The 15,979-nt window shown below is 45.0% G+C and overlaps 1 protein-coding gene across 1 annotated transcript in view; it reads right to left on the bottom strand.

Annotated features, from left to right (window-relative positions):
* Positions 1-15,979, bottom strand: part of CRIM1 (cysteine rich transmembrane BMP regulator 1) — a 203,265-nt gene that overhangs the window by 85,775 nt on the left and 101,511 nt on the right. The window contains exon 5 of the mRNA XM_065929441.1: positions 951-1,072. Within this exon, the coding sequence (XP_065785513.1) occupies positions 951-1,072 (122 nt within the window). The remainder of the gene's footprint in view (positions 1-950; positions 1,073-15,979) is intronic.

Here is a 15,979-nt window from a genome sequence, read left to right on the forward strand (position 1 = left end):
CTCTGGCCGAAAAAGTACAGGACTCAGTGAAACAAATCTGGACTTTTTAATATTACCTTTCTTGTTGGGGAGGGGCAGCTTGGGAGAAGGGCAGAAAATCTTCTGAACCCTGAATTCTTATAGGCAGCGGTTAAAATGGACGCTTCTACCTGTATAATTTTGTCGTATTTGTCCACATCCAAAGTCATTTTCCTTGTGTGTCTAAATACTGACTAAATAATGCTCTCTAAAAATCATTGACATTTCACTTGCTTGAGTTTATTCTTTGCTTTTCTTCTGAAAATTCTGATAGAGGGGCATGATTTAGGCTCTCCTCCCTTCTAGCATCTAAATTCAATAAACACCAGGTTGTCACACCCCAAACCCTCTCTGCTGAGAGGTGAGAGGGAGAGAGGTGGATTTTCTGCGCAGGAATCCTGGGACTGAAGAATGGCTTTTTTGGCCCACAAGGTTCCAGCTTTAATGAGGCCAATACTACTGACTGGGGCTGGCCAGAGGCGTTTCCTCTAAGCAGAAAAAGGATGAACTAGAGGAACACGGTCTTTTCTCTTTCAAACTGTGGTCACTCCAGCGTGGCATCACTTACACAGGCTACTTCCAAGAGCAACGGGATGAGGTCTTCTGACTGGAAGGACACGGCCACACTTTCTGTGGTCCTTTTCCTGTAATCCTAGAATTTCTCAACTACTGACACACAGCAGGATATGACGGTCACGTGCAGTCTGCGATGACCTTTTCAAAAACGCCTTCTCTAAAAGAGGGAATGAGGATTCCCTTCCTAACTTTCCCTACTGCATGGTGGGATCTTGAGCAACTATTCTGAGTTTCGTCAACGCCCTGAGCATGTCGTCTGCCTTTTAAAAGACAGAAGCAGCTAGATTGGACCCTCCCTCCTCCTCCTCCTCCTCCACAAATGTACACTCGCTGAGAACAAGAGAAACCCCACGTACCATTAACACATTCAAAGACATCACAGCACTTTCCAGGAGTCCCATCTCCGCGAGAGACTATGCGGGCAGTGGCTCCCACCTCACACACGGGGAAACCACATAAGCCAGAGAGACACTCGCATCTGAAACCAGAGAAAAGGGAAGGAAAACCCCGTGAATAAACAGCAACACAGAAGCTGGGAGCCCACACACAAAGCGGCTGCGGCACACTCCTCACCCCTCTCCAGGACGCTGCCCTGGGCAGCTGGCGTCACCGGGGCACGGGGAGCGGGTCCTAACGCAATTGGCATTCCAAATAACTAAGGCTCATCTCCTGAGTGTACGCCCAGATATTTAACATTAACCATTTGGACAGAGAAATCCCTAAAATGCATTGCTTCATTTCTTACTTAACCAGACTGGTATTGAGCATAACAGAAACTTTCTTGATGACTCAGGGCCATCTTTTTATGCATACATTATCCTGTCTCTCCAGACATCAGCGATGCTTGGATGGGCTGACGCAGAACGGTGCTCCTGCATTTTCTAATGACTCTGAGATGCTGCTTCGCTGCTGTTGACCTTTAGGTGTTTCTCAGCAATGTTTCTGACTCTTCTTTCAATGAATAGGTCATTAGTTTTCCAGCTTTTTTTTTTTAATCAGTGGAATTGTGCCTAGTAGCACCCTCCTTTGGAGCTACATTAATTTGTAATTATATAATTAAAAAAATAGATTCTGATTGAAGACTGAGGAGCTCTTGACAAATAAAGGGTATAAGCTGTAGCAAATGGATCCTGTGACAGCTATCTGGATGCTGAAAGTTTTAATGTTTTAGGTTTTCTAAGCTGCATGTGTACACTTCTCTGAATGCAAACTACCTCTGTTGGCTCTCGCCCTTAACTTCAATTCTCCTGCAAAACTTGCTTGACCACAAGAAAATAAGAGGCAGGTTAAAAAAAAAAAAAAAGGAGAAAAAGATGTTGTCAACTGCCCGATGCTGATGTGTTAGAATGAAATTGGAGGCAGGAAATGAGAAGCCCAATGCAGCAGGGCGTCAGGATGTAAATGTAACACAAGGGAGGAGCAGCCAGGCTCTGCCCTGGACTCCCCTGGCAATGGAAGTGTGGGTCAGAGGTGGAGTGGATGACTAAGGAAGTTCCCAGGTCGACAGGAGTGAAGGGAAGGCCTCCTAAAAAGAGACATCCTTGCCAGAAGCATGTGGGTATTTATGTACCAGAGAGGTCAAGATTCGGGGAGGGTAACATTCCCAGGAGAGAAGAACTATTAACACATCAATTCATTAATTCTGTTTTTTCCCTCTTCTTATTTGATTGTTTTGTTCTCTTATTTTTCTTCAGATTTTTTCTAAAATAAAATGTCTGTCTTCCACAAGTACTTCCATAATCAGACCCAGAGATTTAATGACATTTACTTAAGTGTAGAACTAAAGTAGAAATGAATTCAGATAAAATCTGCACCAAAGATCATTAAAGCCACTGGAAAGGTGTGAGTGACCCCTCTGAGGTCTCTTGTGGGGAAACGGCTATATATGCTTTATAGTGGAGTTGAGGGTGTTAGGTAATTAAGGTTTTGATGCAATGCTATTTCTGTGATTTAGAATAAATGTTTGGCTGTTTGGTGTGAGCAGAGTGAGGAGCTCTCGATCCATAATCTGTATTCCTACAGGACAATCACCTTCCACGGCTGAGTAAACATGAACTGAGCTTTCGGTCCCTGGAAAGGTTATGCGACAGTCTCTCATTTTTATGTGCGTGGCCACTGCAGTTTTAAATGGATGATCATATTCCTGTGACATTATAGTAACAATATATCCTTTACATTTACTGCACTTGACACTCTGTACAGCTTTAACTTTTCAGAGTTCACAGACTAATGGGGAAAGAGCATTGAGAGGCCCCGCCCTGATTCCAGTATCTGGATGTAATGACAATGAAAGCATCCTCCAAGAACAGCTGACCAACCTTCCACGTCTTTGGGGATTGGGTATCTTCTCTCCCACTCCTGGGTTCTAGGAAATCACTCTTAAGTTAAACAGCAGGGAGCCTACGACCAACCAATAAACACCTCATGTGATGTCTCTGGACCTTTCAGAGATCTTTACTGAACACGCATGTGCACTTGTGTGCCAGGCTTTGTGCCAGGCTATCAGAAATCACACCAACTTGAAAAACATAACTAAGTTCACCTTAAGTCTATTCTCCCCACTTTGTTGTTTCTTGCTAAGTCTTATCTGACTCTTGTGACCCATGGGCTGTAGTCAGCCAGACTCCTCTGTCCGTGGAATTTCCCAGATGAGGATGCTGGAGTGGACTGCCGTTTCCTTCTCCAGGGGATCATCCAGACCCAGGGATTGAACCTGTGTCTCCTGCATTGCATGTGGATTCTTCACCACAGAGCCACCAGGGAAGCCTGCTTCCCCCACTTTTACATTTGCTCTGTTCCCACTTTTACATCTAACCTATTTCCCATTTTTAAAAATATTTCTCTGATTTTCTTAGAGACCCACATGGGTTGTCTCTGGCACACTGCAGAAGATCTAAAACTGCACAACTGCCTAGTAACCCACTGGGGAAAGGAAAACCCTTTAGGTTGAATTTTTATTTCTAAACCCAGAAGGACTGCACAATACAGAACCAAGGATTCCGACGCCCTGGTTTTGGCCAGTGGGCTTGCTCCTGCTCCCTTCCCCTTCTTGACCAGCCCTTGGGCAAGCCCTCTGTAGTTACTGCCACCTTTGACTCCTCAGAACCTGAAACTAGCACATGTTCAAGACCACTAGCACCTTAAAAAAGAAGGAACCTATGAAGGAAACCAACAGGGAAAATCTGGGCTCACATTGGATATCTACTGAGCAAGGATCTATTAGGTTGAGGCTTTACAAAACTCCCTTCTTTGCAGATCAAAAATAGCCAAACGGCAATTTCACACAGTTCAACAAAAGACAACTTGGGTGAGTTCTCTTTTGACAGATAAAGTCTGTACTGTCTCAGGTAACAAATGAGGGCCAATCAGGAACCTTTTTCCCAAGGAAATATACTACATTATAAGTAATGTTGAGTTCAAGGCAGCTTGATCAAAATTCTCTAGTAAGGTTACTCTAGATTCTCTGGTTTACCTACATTGGAGGTGGGGAGTGTTCCCTTCCACAGATGGGAATAGTGAGGCAGGCAGCCTCATCAACTGATCTGAAATCAAGTAAGGTTTCCTATCCTGTTATTTATAGTGAGTCATGGGGAGGAAATGCTAAATTACAGAGCAACTGAAGCACGCAAGCGGAATCTTGCCTTTATCACCTTTTCTCTTCATTCTTATTCTTCTTTTGGTCCCTCCTCCCAATCTCCCTCTTGCCCTTTACCCCAAAGCCTGGATAAAGAACAAGTAATGGAATGGGAAAACATGTGGGTTAGTGGCTGAGAAAACAGACTAACCTATAAGTAAATCGATGTCCACACTTACCCCTGACTTCTAAAACCTTCCATCCTCCAATTTCCAGGTTCCGACCTGGTCTCCCCTCACCTAGGTCTCTCCTTCTCCCAATTCATGCCACACCCGTCCTATGGTTCAGTTCCCGCACTTCCGTAGTCAAAAGCCTTCAGTTACTCTTCATTTAACTGATAAACTTGTCAGCCTAGCATTCAACACTCTCAAGTCCTCCGCATCTCTTTATTCCCATGCAGTAGTTCTCTTCATTCTCTTGATGCTAGCCACCTTCTCCAAACAAGCCCTCCCTCTGGTGTCTCTGCGCAGCCTACTCTACTCCCTGCTGAACATTCCTTATCTAGCCTTCATCTCCCGCTGTCTGTCTAGATACCATCTGTCTTTCTAGATTCCTTTAGATAATAACTCCTCTCTGAAGCCCTAAACACCACACTTCTCTTAGGACACCTGGAGCAGAAGAGCTAAGGGCTTTTTAAAGAAAACCAATAAATAAAACAACAGCTTTATCGGGACACAATTCACATCCTATAAAATTCACCCCTGTAGAGTATACAATTCGATGGTATTTATATTCACAGGGTTGGGTTACCATTACCACTACCTAAATTTAGAACATTTTCATCATCTCATAAGAAGCCCTGTACTTCCCATTTCTTTTCTCCCAGCCCCTGGCAATCACGAGTCTTTATTCTTTCTCCATGGATCTTCCTATTCTGGTCAGCTCATATAAAAGGAATCACATGCTAAGGGCTTTTTAACCTCCAACAAGAAGCAACTTGTATTTGCAATCTGCCTGCAAAATCAAGCCTTTAATGTTATCCTTGGTATTAAGATAATCATCAATCAAGGTACCACATTAATAAATGTTTGCATAATGTAATCACAGCTGCAGCCAGGTAGGTGAGCGAAGCTGTCTTTTTCCCTCTCCAGTAGGTAATGGATGCAGCTTAGTGGCAAGCAGAAAGATGAACAGCACTCAGAAACACCATCTGAGCCCCTAGAGGGCACTCCCCTCCTTCGGAGGCCTGCGTGGGCTGGCTCTCTGGGCTGAAAGGCAGTGCACAGGCCAGCCTCCCCTTTGGGTCATTTACCTCCTGATCTACACAGACACTCCCAGGCAGGCCAGGGTCCCAGCACAACTTCCTAGGTGCTCCCAAGTCTCTAGTTATCTTCTAGCTTCCATATTCTGTGACGTGTGGAGGAGACAGCAGAATGTGTCTGCCCACATGCGCTGACACAGTGTATGCACATATGTGACAATGGCGATCTGTGTTTCACTGAATCCTCCCTCCCCACCCCATCCCTCAGTGCCACGGCTCAGCCATCCACCATCTCCCATGCCTGCCTCTCTTTCTCCCCAGGCAAATTCCATGCAGCCTGAAGGCTACCCGCTCGCTCCACAAGGCCTTCTCTCATCAAATAAGCAACCAGGATTAGTTAGTTCTCTCTCCTGGTATAGAGTTGCTCCTTGTACAAAACAAAATCCTACCGTTTCTCCTGTGAATTCCCCTCGTGCAGGGACATGTCTTATTTGTCTTGTAATGAAAAAAATGAATGATATAAAGACATCCAAACAGTAATCTGGAATAAGATTTTTTTTTTTTCGTGGCTAGTAAGTCAGAGGTTCGACCATGCATTGTTTTTAAAATTTTTATTTTTAATAAATTTTAGACAGAGCTCCTCAGTCCGTGCTTTTCAAAACCAGCGTGTGGAGGGAAAGACTATGGAATTTGTTTAGAATGCAGATACCAGGGTACCATTGTCAAGGACTGTTTCTCTGTCTGGAGAAGGGCTCTAGAAACTGCCTGGATGATAAGATCTCCAGGAGATTCCACCGGGAATCTGGGGCCCACTTTCTGAACAATTTGCTCCTAAAGCTCCTAAAGGAAGTGATGCTGAAGTTGAAGCCACCTGATGCCGAAGAGCTGACTCACTGGAAAAGACGCTGATGCTAGGAAAGATTGAAGGCAGGAGGAGAAGGGGATGATACAGGATGAGATGGTTGGATGGCATCACTGACTCAAGGGACATGAGTTTGAGCAAACTCTGGGAGATGGTGAAGGACAGGGAAGCCTGGCATGCTGCAGTCCACTCAGTGGCAAAGAGTCAGACACGACCAAGTGACTGAACAACAACAAAGGTCTCAATACAGTGTCTCAATAAAGTAGGTTGCACTTCCCAGAGGTAAAAGCCATGTACAACTAGTTCTGTCATTTTACTGAGTAGTATGTTTTGATCAGCAGCACTTGCTCTTGATCATTTACTAAGTCTCCTTCCTGCCTGAACACAGCTAGCCTACAAGTTAAGAGACATAGAATGAAGAAAATAATAACTGAATTCACTATCCAGTACCATCAACCCATCAAAAGATGGTGACTGCTAGCAAGCCACTTAACCTGTGGGATGCTCAGCTTTCTCCTTCTTAAAATGAGATGGTTGGACCTTCATGAGTTTTCCTTGAACTATAAAATCCCAGGATTCCAACACTGTCATTCCCATCAGTCTGATCTTGGTTCATCCTTGTCTGCACCTCATCCTCGAAGCATATCACAGTCTCTTCCTTCAAGCCTCTCAACCTCCAGACTTGGCTCATGATGGGCCTTGTCTCTTTCTTTTTCCCCCAAGGAGAATGCAGGAAAAGGAATGATACACTCAATACTGGCATCTCCGGATTACCAGGCACATCTTCATAACTACATTGAAGAATCAACAGTCTGTTTCACCACAATGATGACAGAAACCGTAAAGGATGCTAAACCACAGGGAGATGGCAGAAGACGCTGTGGGGAGAAGGAGCCTCTTGGCCTTCCTCCCACCACTCAACAAAGCAGCAAACTATCAGACTCCTCATTGTCCCCTAGCAGATCCTCATTCCTACCTGTTCGTGGAGGAAACACCACTGATTGAGGCCCCTGAAAACATGTCTCCCAACACTGGATGCATTCCACATCCAAACTGAGTCCTGGGCCCTTGGCAAGGAGAAAATCACTGTCTATAAATAAAAAATGACTCTATTTAGGTGGGAGGCAGTGCTCTCTTTACACAGGAAACAAGAATAAATGTGGAATTAAAAGGGCAAAGCACGTGTACTACTAGGATTCCACACATCATAAAAATAAAATAACTGTCAGTAACGGAAGTTATAATGACACATAAAACATATTCCTAGTCTATAAAAAGTAGTTTCAACTTTAATTAAATCTGATCTATCTACTATCTTTCTACTGATTAAATTTCTAACCTCTTTCTAGCTATGTGTAAGTTCTGTGTTTTGTTTTGTTTTTTAAGAAGACTGCAAATAAAACCTCCAAAAAGAAATGTGTTTCCCAGCTGAGGGCCTGACTAGCCTGGTAGAAAACTGCCCTCCCTATGTATCTTATCATGTTTCTCCTGCTTCATTTGCCAGATTTACTACTAAGTAACGCCACCCCACGCCATCCCCAGCCCATTCGTCCCCATCTCCTTCATTTCCACCACCCAGGCGTTCAGCATGTGCCTCAGCTGTAGCAGCAAGCACAGGGCCTGGCTCCAAGGACCACACGCCTCCTCCCAGGGGCCTCCTCACTCCTCTTTTCACCTGTAAAGCCAGAAACCCCATGTTCTGCATCACTTTCCCTTCAAAGACAATAGTAAAATCACTCTGTGCTTTTGGTCGCTGTTGTGTTTTGCATGTTTCTGTGGGGAGCAGTGGAAGGACATGCTTCAGTAAAGGGGCAGTATCAACGGAGGGCAAACGGAGAAAACAGTCCTCTGCACTTCCTGTTACACGGTACTAACAGGAAGGTCCATCGTAAGCCCTTAATGACACAGGCATTATGACCAGCCTCTTCCTAGCTTTATCAAGGGGCCGATGATTATGGCTGCTCAATGCTGGCCTGTGGCTCAAGGAACTTAACTGTAGGTGCTAAGTTTGAGAGAAAACTGGTATAAATCGTAAGACAATAGGAGCTGTGGGCTCACGCCATTCCTAGAAATCACCCTCCGGAGCCAAGCCCCACAGTAAGCAGGTGAGGTCAGGAGAAAGCCAGTGTACATTGCATGGGTCCTCTATCCCACGTGACTGTTTAAACAAGAAGAGTTGGGACTGTTCCCAAGAGACTGCCCCTGGTAGCGGAGGAACCAGAGGCACAGACACACAGCTGGGAAGCACCCCCAGGGCCCAGGCCCCTGTTGAAACACCGAGACCTTGGATCTGGTGGGGGTCCTGAACTGAACTTAGCGTGGCCCAACAACTTGATAACTATCACAACCCAGGACGAGAAGCTCTCTGCCTTCACCTCCCCAGGCCCTGTGCTTCCATGGCGGGCAGGACGGCTGCAGAGCGGGGACAGGAGTGAGAGGTGCGTGGAGACCCAGGCAGGAGGAGGGGACACCAGCACGTTGCGCTCTGGGAAGGAGGAGTGGGCCTGGTGGGGACAGTGTGTTCCAAGAAAGCAACATCAGGTGTTCCCAGTTCAGGGCTGGATTCACCGACTGCCTTAGGAATGAGTGCTTCACGACGTGGGAGCAGCTTGCTGGTGAACACGCACTGACCCTGGAACTCTCTGCCGAGTATGTGCGCGCAGCAGGCGCTCAGCGGGGCGGCCCGGGATACACAGCTGCTTGGTTCACGAAGCCTGGTTTAGGGGGGTATCGGATACACACAAACAAACCGGAGCACAAGCTGATGGGGACCATTCTGTCTCCTCCCTGGATCATGTGAGGAACAAACTCCAACATCCGGACTATCTGGAAATGTGGACAGACCCTCCACCGCCGGGGCTGCTAACGCTTCTGTAGGGCCTCGGAGCTGCTTGCGACCTGAGCTGGCACTGAAAGAGCTGACTTTGAGCACGCGTCCCCTGGATCCCTTGGGGCTGCTGACTCCCAGACCTCTCATCCTTGTCATCAGTGTAAAGTGCAAGGTCCTCTGGTCTTCCATCCTCAAGGGAATGTACATCCTCAGAGATCGCCCTGCTTCCCAGGGACTCATCCCTTCGTGCCCACTGCCCGGCCTCCCCCACCCTTTCCTCTCCCAGAATCTGATCATCATCACAAAGTGCACCATCAAATCTGTTCTAGCCCTTACCTGGCTCACCCGAAAACATTACTTCCTTAAGGTAAGACCATGAACGTCCCCACACTCACCTTTCCCCTGGGCTTGATATTCACAGTGACTACAGGCCAGCCCTACGCTGCCGCTTGCCCCCCTCAAGCCTCCATGCAAGCCCCCCTAGCCCCCTGGGGCTTTATCTCCTGCCCATTTCCTACTGGGGGGTGGAGGTTCTGAGAGTGTGCTCTGACATGCGGGAATCCTAGGTGTGAGTTCTGGCCACGTGGGAGCTCTATGACCTTGGGCACCCCATCAGCTCTCTCAAGCTCACTTGTTCCGCATGTAGGACAAGGAAGATTCAAGCTTCCCTATCTCGTGGGATTGCGACGTGGATTCAATACACTGATGTAACCAACACAGTGTGTGGAACATAGAGTCACTGAACTCCTGTGAACTACTTCATATCACTATCATTTGGAAGCTTCCAGGTCTATATGGAGGAAGCCTTTTCACCATCCTGACCCCCTCACCTGATCTTTTGGACTTCAGTGACCCTTGCTGCCCCTCTACTTCAGCCATCTGCTTTCACCAGCCACACTTCTCTCAAACGTCAAATCAGACTTCCTATAGTCCACAATATTGGGGGTTGATTTTGGCATTTTCAGAATAATGGTTCATTTTTCCTTCCAGTTGTCTCAGGCCCAGGCTCCCACCACACTGACTTCTCAACCTTACTGAGACTTCTATTCCCAAATGGTTCACTTTCCTTTTAAGCCTGGGCCTCATTTGATGGTATCTCCTTCACAAAAAAATAGCCCCCCAAACCCATGGCATTTTAACTGAGCCACCAGCTTCATGATACCTTTAAATTCCCGGCCCCTTTAACCTCCATCCATATCTTGTCCCTTAACATCAACCCCAAGTCAGATACACCCTGAAATGGCAAACGTGACTGTCTTCTTTCAAAGGTTGGAAGGGTGCTGTGGACAACTCTAGAGGGTCTGTGCCCTCTGAGGGACTTCACTATTCACTCCATGCAGAAATGTATAGTCAATGTTGCTATACCTTCCAACTGCTCGAGGCACCAGATTTTTCCATGAAGAATCCCAGGTTTTAAATGTTGATGACTAATTTAAAGACGGACCCAAAAAAATTAAAAAAAGGGCAATGTCCAGAAAATATATCTTGGGGTCAAATTCAGCTCCAAGGCAGCCAGCTGCAAACTGGAATTCAAACCAGCGACTTCCTTTAATACCCAAGCTGTTGATGGGTGGTGGAGGGGGAAAAAAAAAAATCACACTTCCGGCAGTATCTGTTCTACATCTTCAACACTGGAGTCCCTCATGCATCTGAAGACCTCCGTTCAACCCTTAGGATCATTCTTCCACCTGCAGGCACAGAGAGCCAATGCTGTGTGTATGTGCGTGTAGGACCAGGGTGGTGAGAGTGGACACAGGTGGGAAGCGTTCATCCCACATGGGGAAGGGAGGGTGGAGGGAAAGACATTCCTGGAAGGGGGAAGAAACTACTCACATTGACAGAGGCAAGAAAGAATAGCGTGTTTAGGCTGGAGCACATGGTTCAAGTCACCAGGAGGATATTATATGCTGGCTGGGGAACTGGGGGATATTGCGGGGGAAACTTGCGGGAGGCATGAACTAGTGAGATAGGCCAGAGCTGGGTAACAAGGGGCCTGGTGTACCATACTAAGTAGTACCTTTAACAGAAAGCAGTAGAAAGTAAATAATATCTAGATCTAGTGATGTAGTTTTGCAAAAGGGATGATTACCAAAGGAAAAAAGAAAAAACAACATGGGCATGAATTCCATTTTTCTTGAATCATCACGTGTGCTGTGTGCTCAGTAGCTCAGTGGTGTCCGACTCTTTGTGACCCCATGGACTGTAGCCCGCCAGGCTCCTCTGTCTGTGGAATTCTCCAGACAAGAATATTAGGGTAGGTTGCCATTTCTTACTTCAGGGGATCTTCCTGACCCAGGGATCGAGCCTGCATCTCTTTGCATCTCCTGCACTAGCAGCAGCAGCATCACTACCTACATGGGTGGGATTAGTGCTAATTTTTAAAAAATAATTACTTTGAGAATAATTACAATATTGATGTGGTTTTTGCCATACATCGACATGAATCAGCCATGGGTGCACATGTGTCTCCCCATCCTGACCCTCCCTCCCCAGCCCATCACTCTGTCCCAGAGCACCGGCTTTGAGAGTCCTGCTTCATGCACTGAACTTGCACTGGTCATTTATCTTCCATACAGTAGTATACATGTTTCGGTGCTATTCTCTCACATCATTCCACCCTTGCCTTCTCCCACAGAGTCCAAAGTCTGTTCTTTACATCTGTATCTCTTTTGCTGCCCTGCATATAGGATTGTTGTCACTGTCTTTCTAAATTCCATATATATGTGCTAATACACTGTATTGGTGTTTTTTAAGTTGTAAGATACATTAAAAATATAAAAATCGTGACCACAATAACCTAGAATGCCCTTTCCTCTTTCTCCATCTGGTGAACTCTGACTCATTCTTAAAGACTGAGCTCAAAAGTCAAATCCAACAGTCAAATTCTAAATCGAAATCAGTATCTCTTTATAAGCTTACTGTTTTTTTGTACAATTCTACTTCTAAAGCACGTAGCACTTTAAATTGCTCCAATTATCTACATCTGTCTTCCCTTTAGACTGTAAGCTCCTTGACATCAGTCTCTACTTCTTATTCCTACAAGGTTAGCAAAACATCCAGCACATGGTAAACACTCAAATATTTGTTCTCCACACAGACTAAAACATTATGGGGTTCTGATGCTAGGAGTTACTACAGCTTAACTACCTATAAACTTAACTAAAAGAGAATGCTGAGTATTTACCTGTGATAGACAATGATGAGATTGAGACTTACCAGGTGCATCCTTGTCCTCAAAAAAGGACACAATCTAACGTCTTAGGAAGTGTCACACAAGTCTTCAGGAATCCATGATCTAGTTGATGGAGATCAAAGTTCTCCATCCTCTTATCACAAGAGCCACAGCATACAAACAAAGGCAAAATCCGGAAAGGACCATTTAAAATGTACTTGTCTGTGTGATAATACATTCACAACAGACGGAGCAAAAGTCCAAAAGAAACGAGTCGTCTCTACCTTCAGGGTTGCAGTCAAACAGTTAAATGTCTGCTAAGCTCATATAACTCTCAACCCTCTGCAAACTGTGTCTACACAACGATGAGTCTTATCACCTACACCCCGTGTAAGGTGGCAATGAATAGTAAAATACAGCCCACAGTACTGGGTGTTGCTTTTGGCATTTCTAGAAGAGGGAGGATTTTAACGGGTTAGTTTCATAAGTAACTTCACAAAACATTTCTGTAGCACTGTCTGGAGCTATTCTTCCAATAGATTGAGTCATGAAGATGATGATGATGATATCAAATGAGGGTGGGTGGGTGAAGCCCTCTGAGATGCCATATGAAAGTCTTATGGAATTCAGCTGAGGGACGTTCTTTCAGTGACAGAGGGCCACGTATTTATCATCTGGCGATGGCCAGTCTCCCTCATGTCAAACTGAAAGCCCCCGAGTGACAGAATGAAGCTTTTTGTCTCAGGAGTAAAACAAGGACCAAATAAGAACAGACACTGGTCAGATGCAACACAAACAGCGTAAGACACTAGTATAGGAAGTGCGGGGTTACACATCTGAAGTGAATTATTGACAAATTAAACTCTCTATTAGGGAGATAGTTCATCTCCAATAGGCAAGGGTTTTACTTCTAGGAAAGCATATTTTCTTCCTTCTGGGGACAAGTCCAATAATAACATGGAATTCCTACAATTATTTTGTTTTACAAACATCAGAGTTTAATATAGACTCTGGCTTTTTTAGTCATGAGTTGACTTGCTCCTTTGGGCCAAAAATTACTGTGACAGAGGGCAACAGAATAGAAGTTCTTTTCTTAGTTGAGAAAGAAGGGCTTCAAATATATTTCCAAATTTTTCTGCATGTATTTAAAAACAGAGAGAATGCTGCATGATAGCGTGTCAAGAGTCAGGAATGTTTTGAATCTGCTCTATGCTAATGCATATTTTACATACTGTGTAAGTTAATTTTATTTATCCCCAAAGCAGCTAGATAAATTATTGAAATGAAAGGGAACAACCAAAATATGAACTGAATTAGAGAAAATTGTCTACTAATAGATTAATTAAAAAAAAAAAACCAAACTGTTATTAAGTGCCATCTTCTTCAAGACAAGGTCTTGGGAACAGATGGACATGATAATTAATTACAAGGCTTTAATTTGATCAAGTCCTTTTGAAAATGAATATTGAGGGGTAATTCTCACTGGTTAGTTTCAGTAAGCATCATACAAGCACCTTAGCTACCCAGCACACTGTCAGGAGCGCAGGGATCTACAGAAACTGTTCCTGGGTGATCTAAAACTTAACACTGTCTCAGAGGACTCAGAGGGGCTCTGGTTTTTCTGAGCCGCCTGCAGGAAGTTTCTGGCTTTGACTTCCCTGTCTGGTTGGGCTGATGTGCCGGTGATGAGACCTGTCCTCCATGTTTCTGACCCTGTGTAATCATCCCGCCTACCCACTGGTCCCCAGCACCCTTGAAAGGCACCATCCAGTTGAAGACGAGCTGAGGTTCTACAGTCAAGACTTGAGTGGGGAGGTCTAGAAAACTGAACCACCCAAGTGCATGTGCAGGAACCAAGCGAAAGCTAAGGTATTTCTGACACTGACCCTCCAAGACCATTACTCAAAAGTGCTCAGCTGTGTCCGATTCTTGGCGACCCCATGAACTGTAGCCTGCCAGGCTCCTCTGTCTATGGGGTTTTCCAGGCAAGCATACTGGAGTGGGTTGCCATTTCCTTCTCCAGTTACGCAAAAGTGGATAGATGTTAAATGATACAGAGGAGTGAGATGTGACTTCTCTATAAGCTGGGACCTGTAGATTCCAAGCTTTGAAACTACAGGCAAATATGGAGGGATATGAAAAAAGATCATCAGTGATTCTGTCTGTGTGTATGCTTTTTGAGGTCCTTGATTTCGTGGTTTGGATTTAAGGCTTGCCTAGTCTGGATTTAAAGCTTGCTGGTTGCTTTATTGCTTTTTCTTAAATGCAGTTTTCATTATTTGGTAGAAATCCAGTCTATGACTTGACGCTTTTCTGAAAGGCAGATTACCTCTGTGTGTGTTCCTTTCTTATTACCTTCCAAAGGTCTGAAACTCTTCTGAGACTGGTGGAGGTGGTATTTGTGAGGTGCTGAGCTCCTGCAAGCCTAAGCCTCATCTTCATCACCACACCCCAAACCAAGCCCAGCGCTCTCTGTCTCCCATGAGGTTCCCAGTGAGTCTCGGCTATTTAACTGAGCACTTCCCAAACTGCACCTTGTTTTCGCTCGCTGCAGCTTTGTGGCTAGATTAATTTTGATGTAACTCAAGCGCTTCTGAAGGGAAAGGACAGCCTGCCAAAGATTCCACTCTGCTGGCTTCATCCAGGATGAGTCAATTTCAGGCTGTAAATTCTGAAATCCCAGAAAGCTTCTTTTCTAAATATCTACAACCAGTCACAAAAACCAGTGTACAGCAATCTCCAAGACTCTATTATCACAATACAATACAGTACCAACAAGGCAAATTTTCTTGAGAGTCCAAAGAGATCAGGATGGAGCAAAGGGAACTAAGCATCCTGAATTTTCACCCTGAAGCAGCAGCATATGACTATTTAGGTGCTGTAGTAAAATTCATGACCTTCATTCTGGCCATGGGCTGCATAGTTGATGTATCTTTCTTATACAACAGGGTTGGGCATCCTTCTTTCTATCTTATTTCCCTTCCTGGAATTACAGTGTTCGGAGCTTTATGATACGACAGGGTATGAGTGAGGAACTGTCTTCTAAGGTCAGTGTCTTATGAGACAGAAATAAAACTGAGGCTCAAAGACAAGGGACTGTAACTCAATAGACCATTTTTTACTTGAAGAGACATAGAAAAAAGTGGTCTAATTATGAAGTTAGAGAATCTAAAACTCTTCCACAAATATAATGCTCTGTGTGTGTGTGTACACACAACTTAGTGTGAAATAAAGAAAAGTGCCATAAAAATATGGAGAACCCGGATAAAGAGGTGTGACAGGGAAGAGAGACAAAGACAGACTTCACCTTAAAGAAAGTGGGGCAGCAACAGCTGGGGACAGACAGGTACAAATATGGCTGTGGGAGCCAGTCGGCAGCCATGTGCAGGTTGATGGAGCTCACACCGGTGAGTGTGCAGGGCTATAACGATGCTACACACATCACCCTCCTCACAATGCACCCATCAAGGCAGGCTCACAGGCAGAGATATTCACATTCTATTAGAAAGCAGTTTAATAGGGTAAATCCTTATCTTACGATTCAGCCTTTAGCCAGTCTCTGTTCCTGCTATATAAGGGGCTATCTATTTATAGATGTACAAAAAGAAAAAGCAACTAGTGGTATCCAGCTAGCCATTAACCAACAGGCAATCTCTTTTGTTGGATTACCACTCAGCCTTCACAAT

The sequence above is a fragment of the Muntiacus reevesi genome, chromosome 3 (assembly GCF_963930625.1).
Source record: "Muntiacus reevesi chromosome 3, mMunRee1.1, whole genome shotgun sequence".
NCBI lineage: Eukaryota > Metazoa > Chordata > Mammalia > Artiodactyla > Cervidae > Muntiacus > Muntiacus reevesi.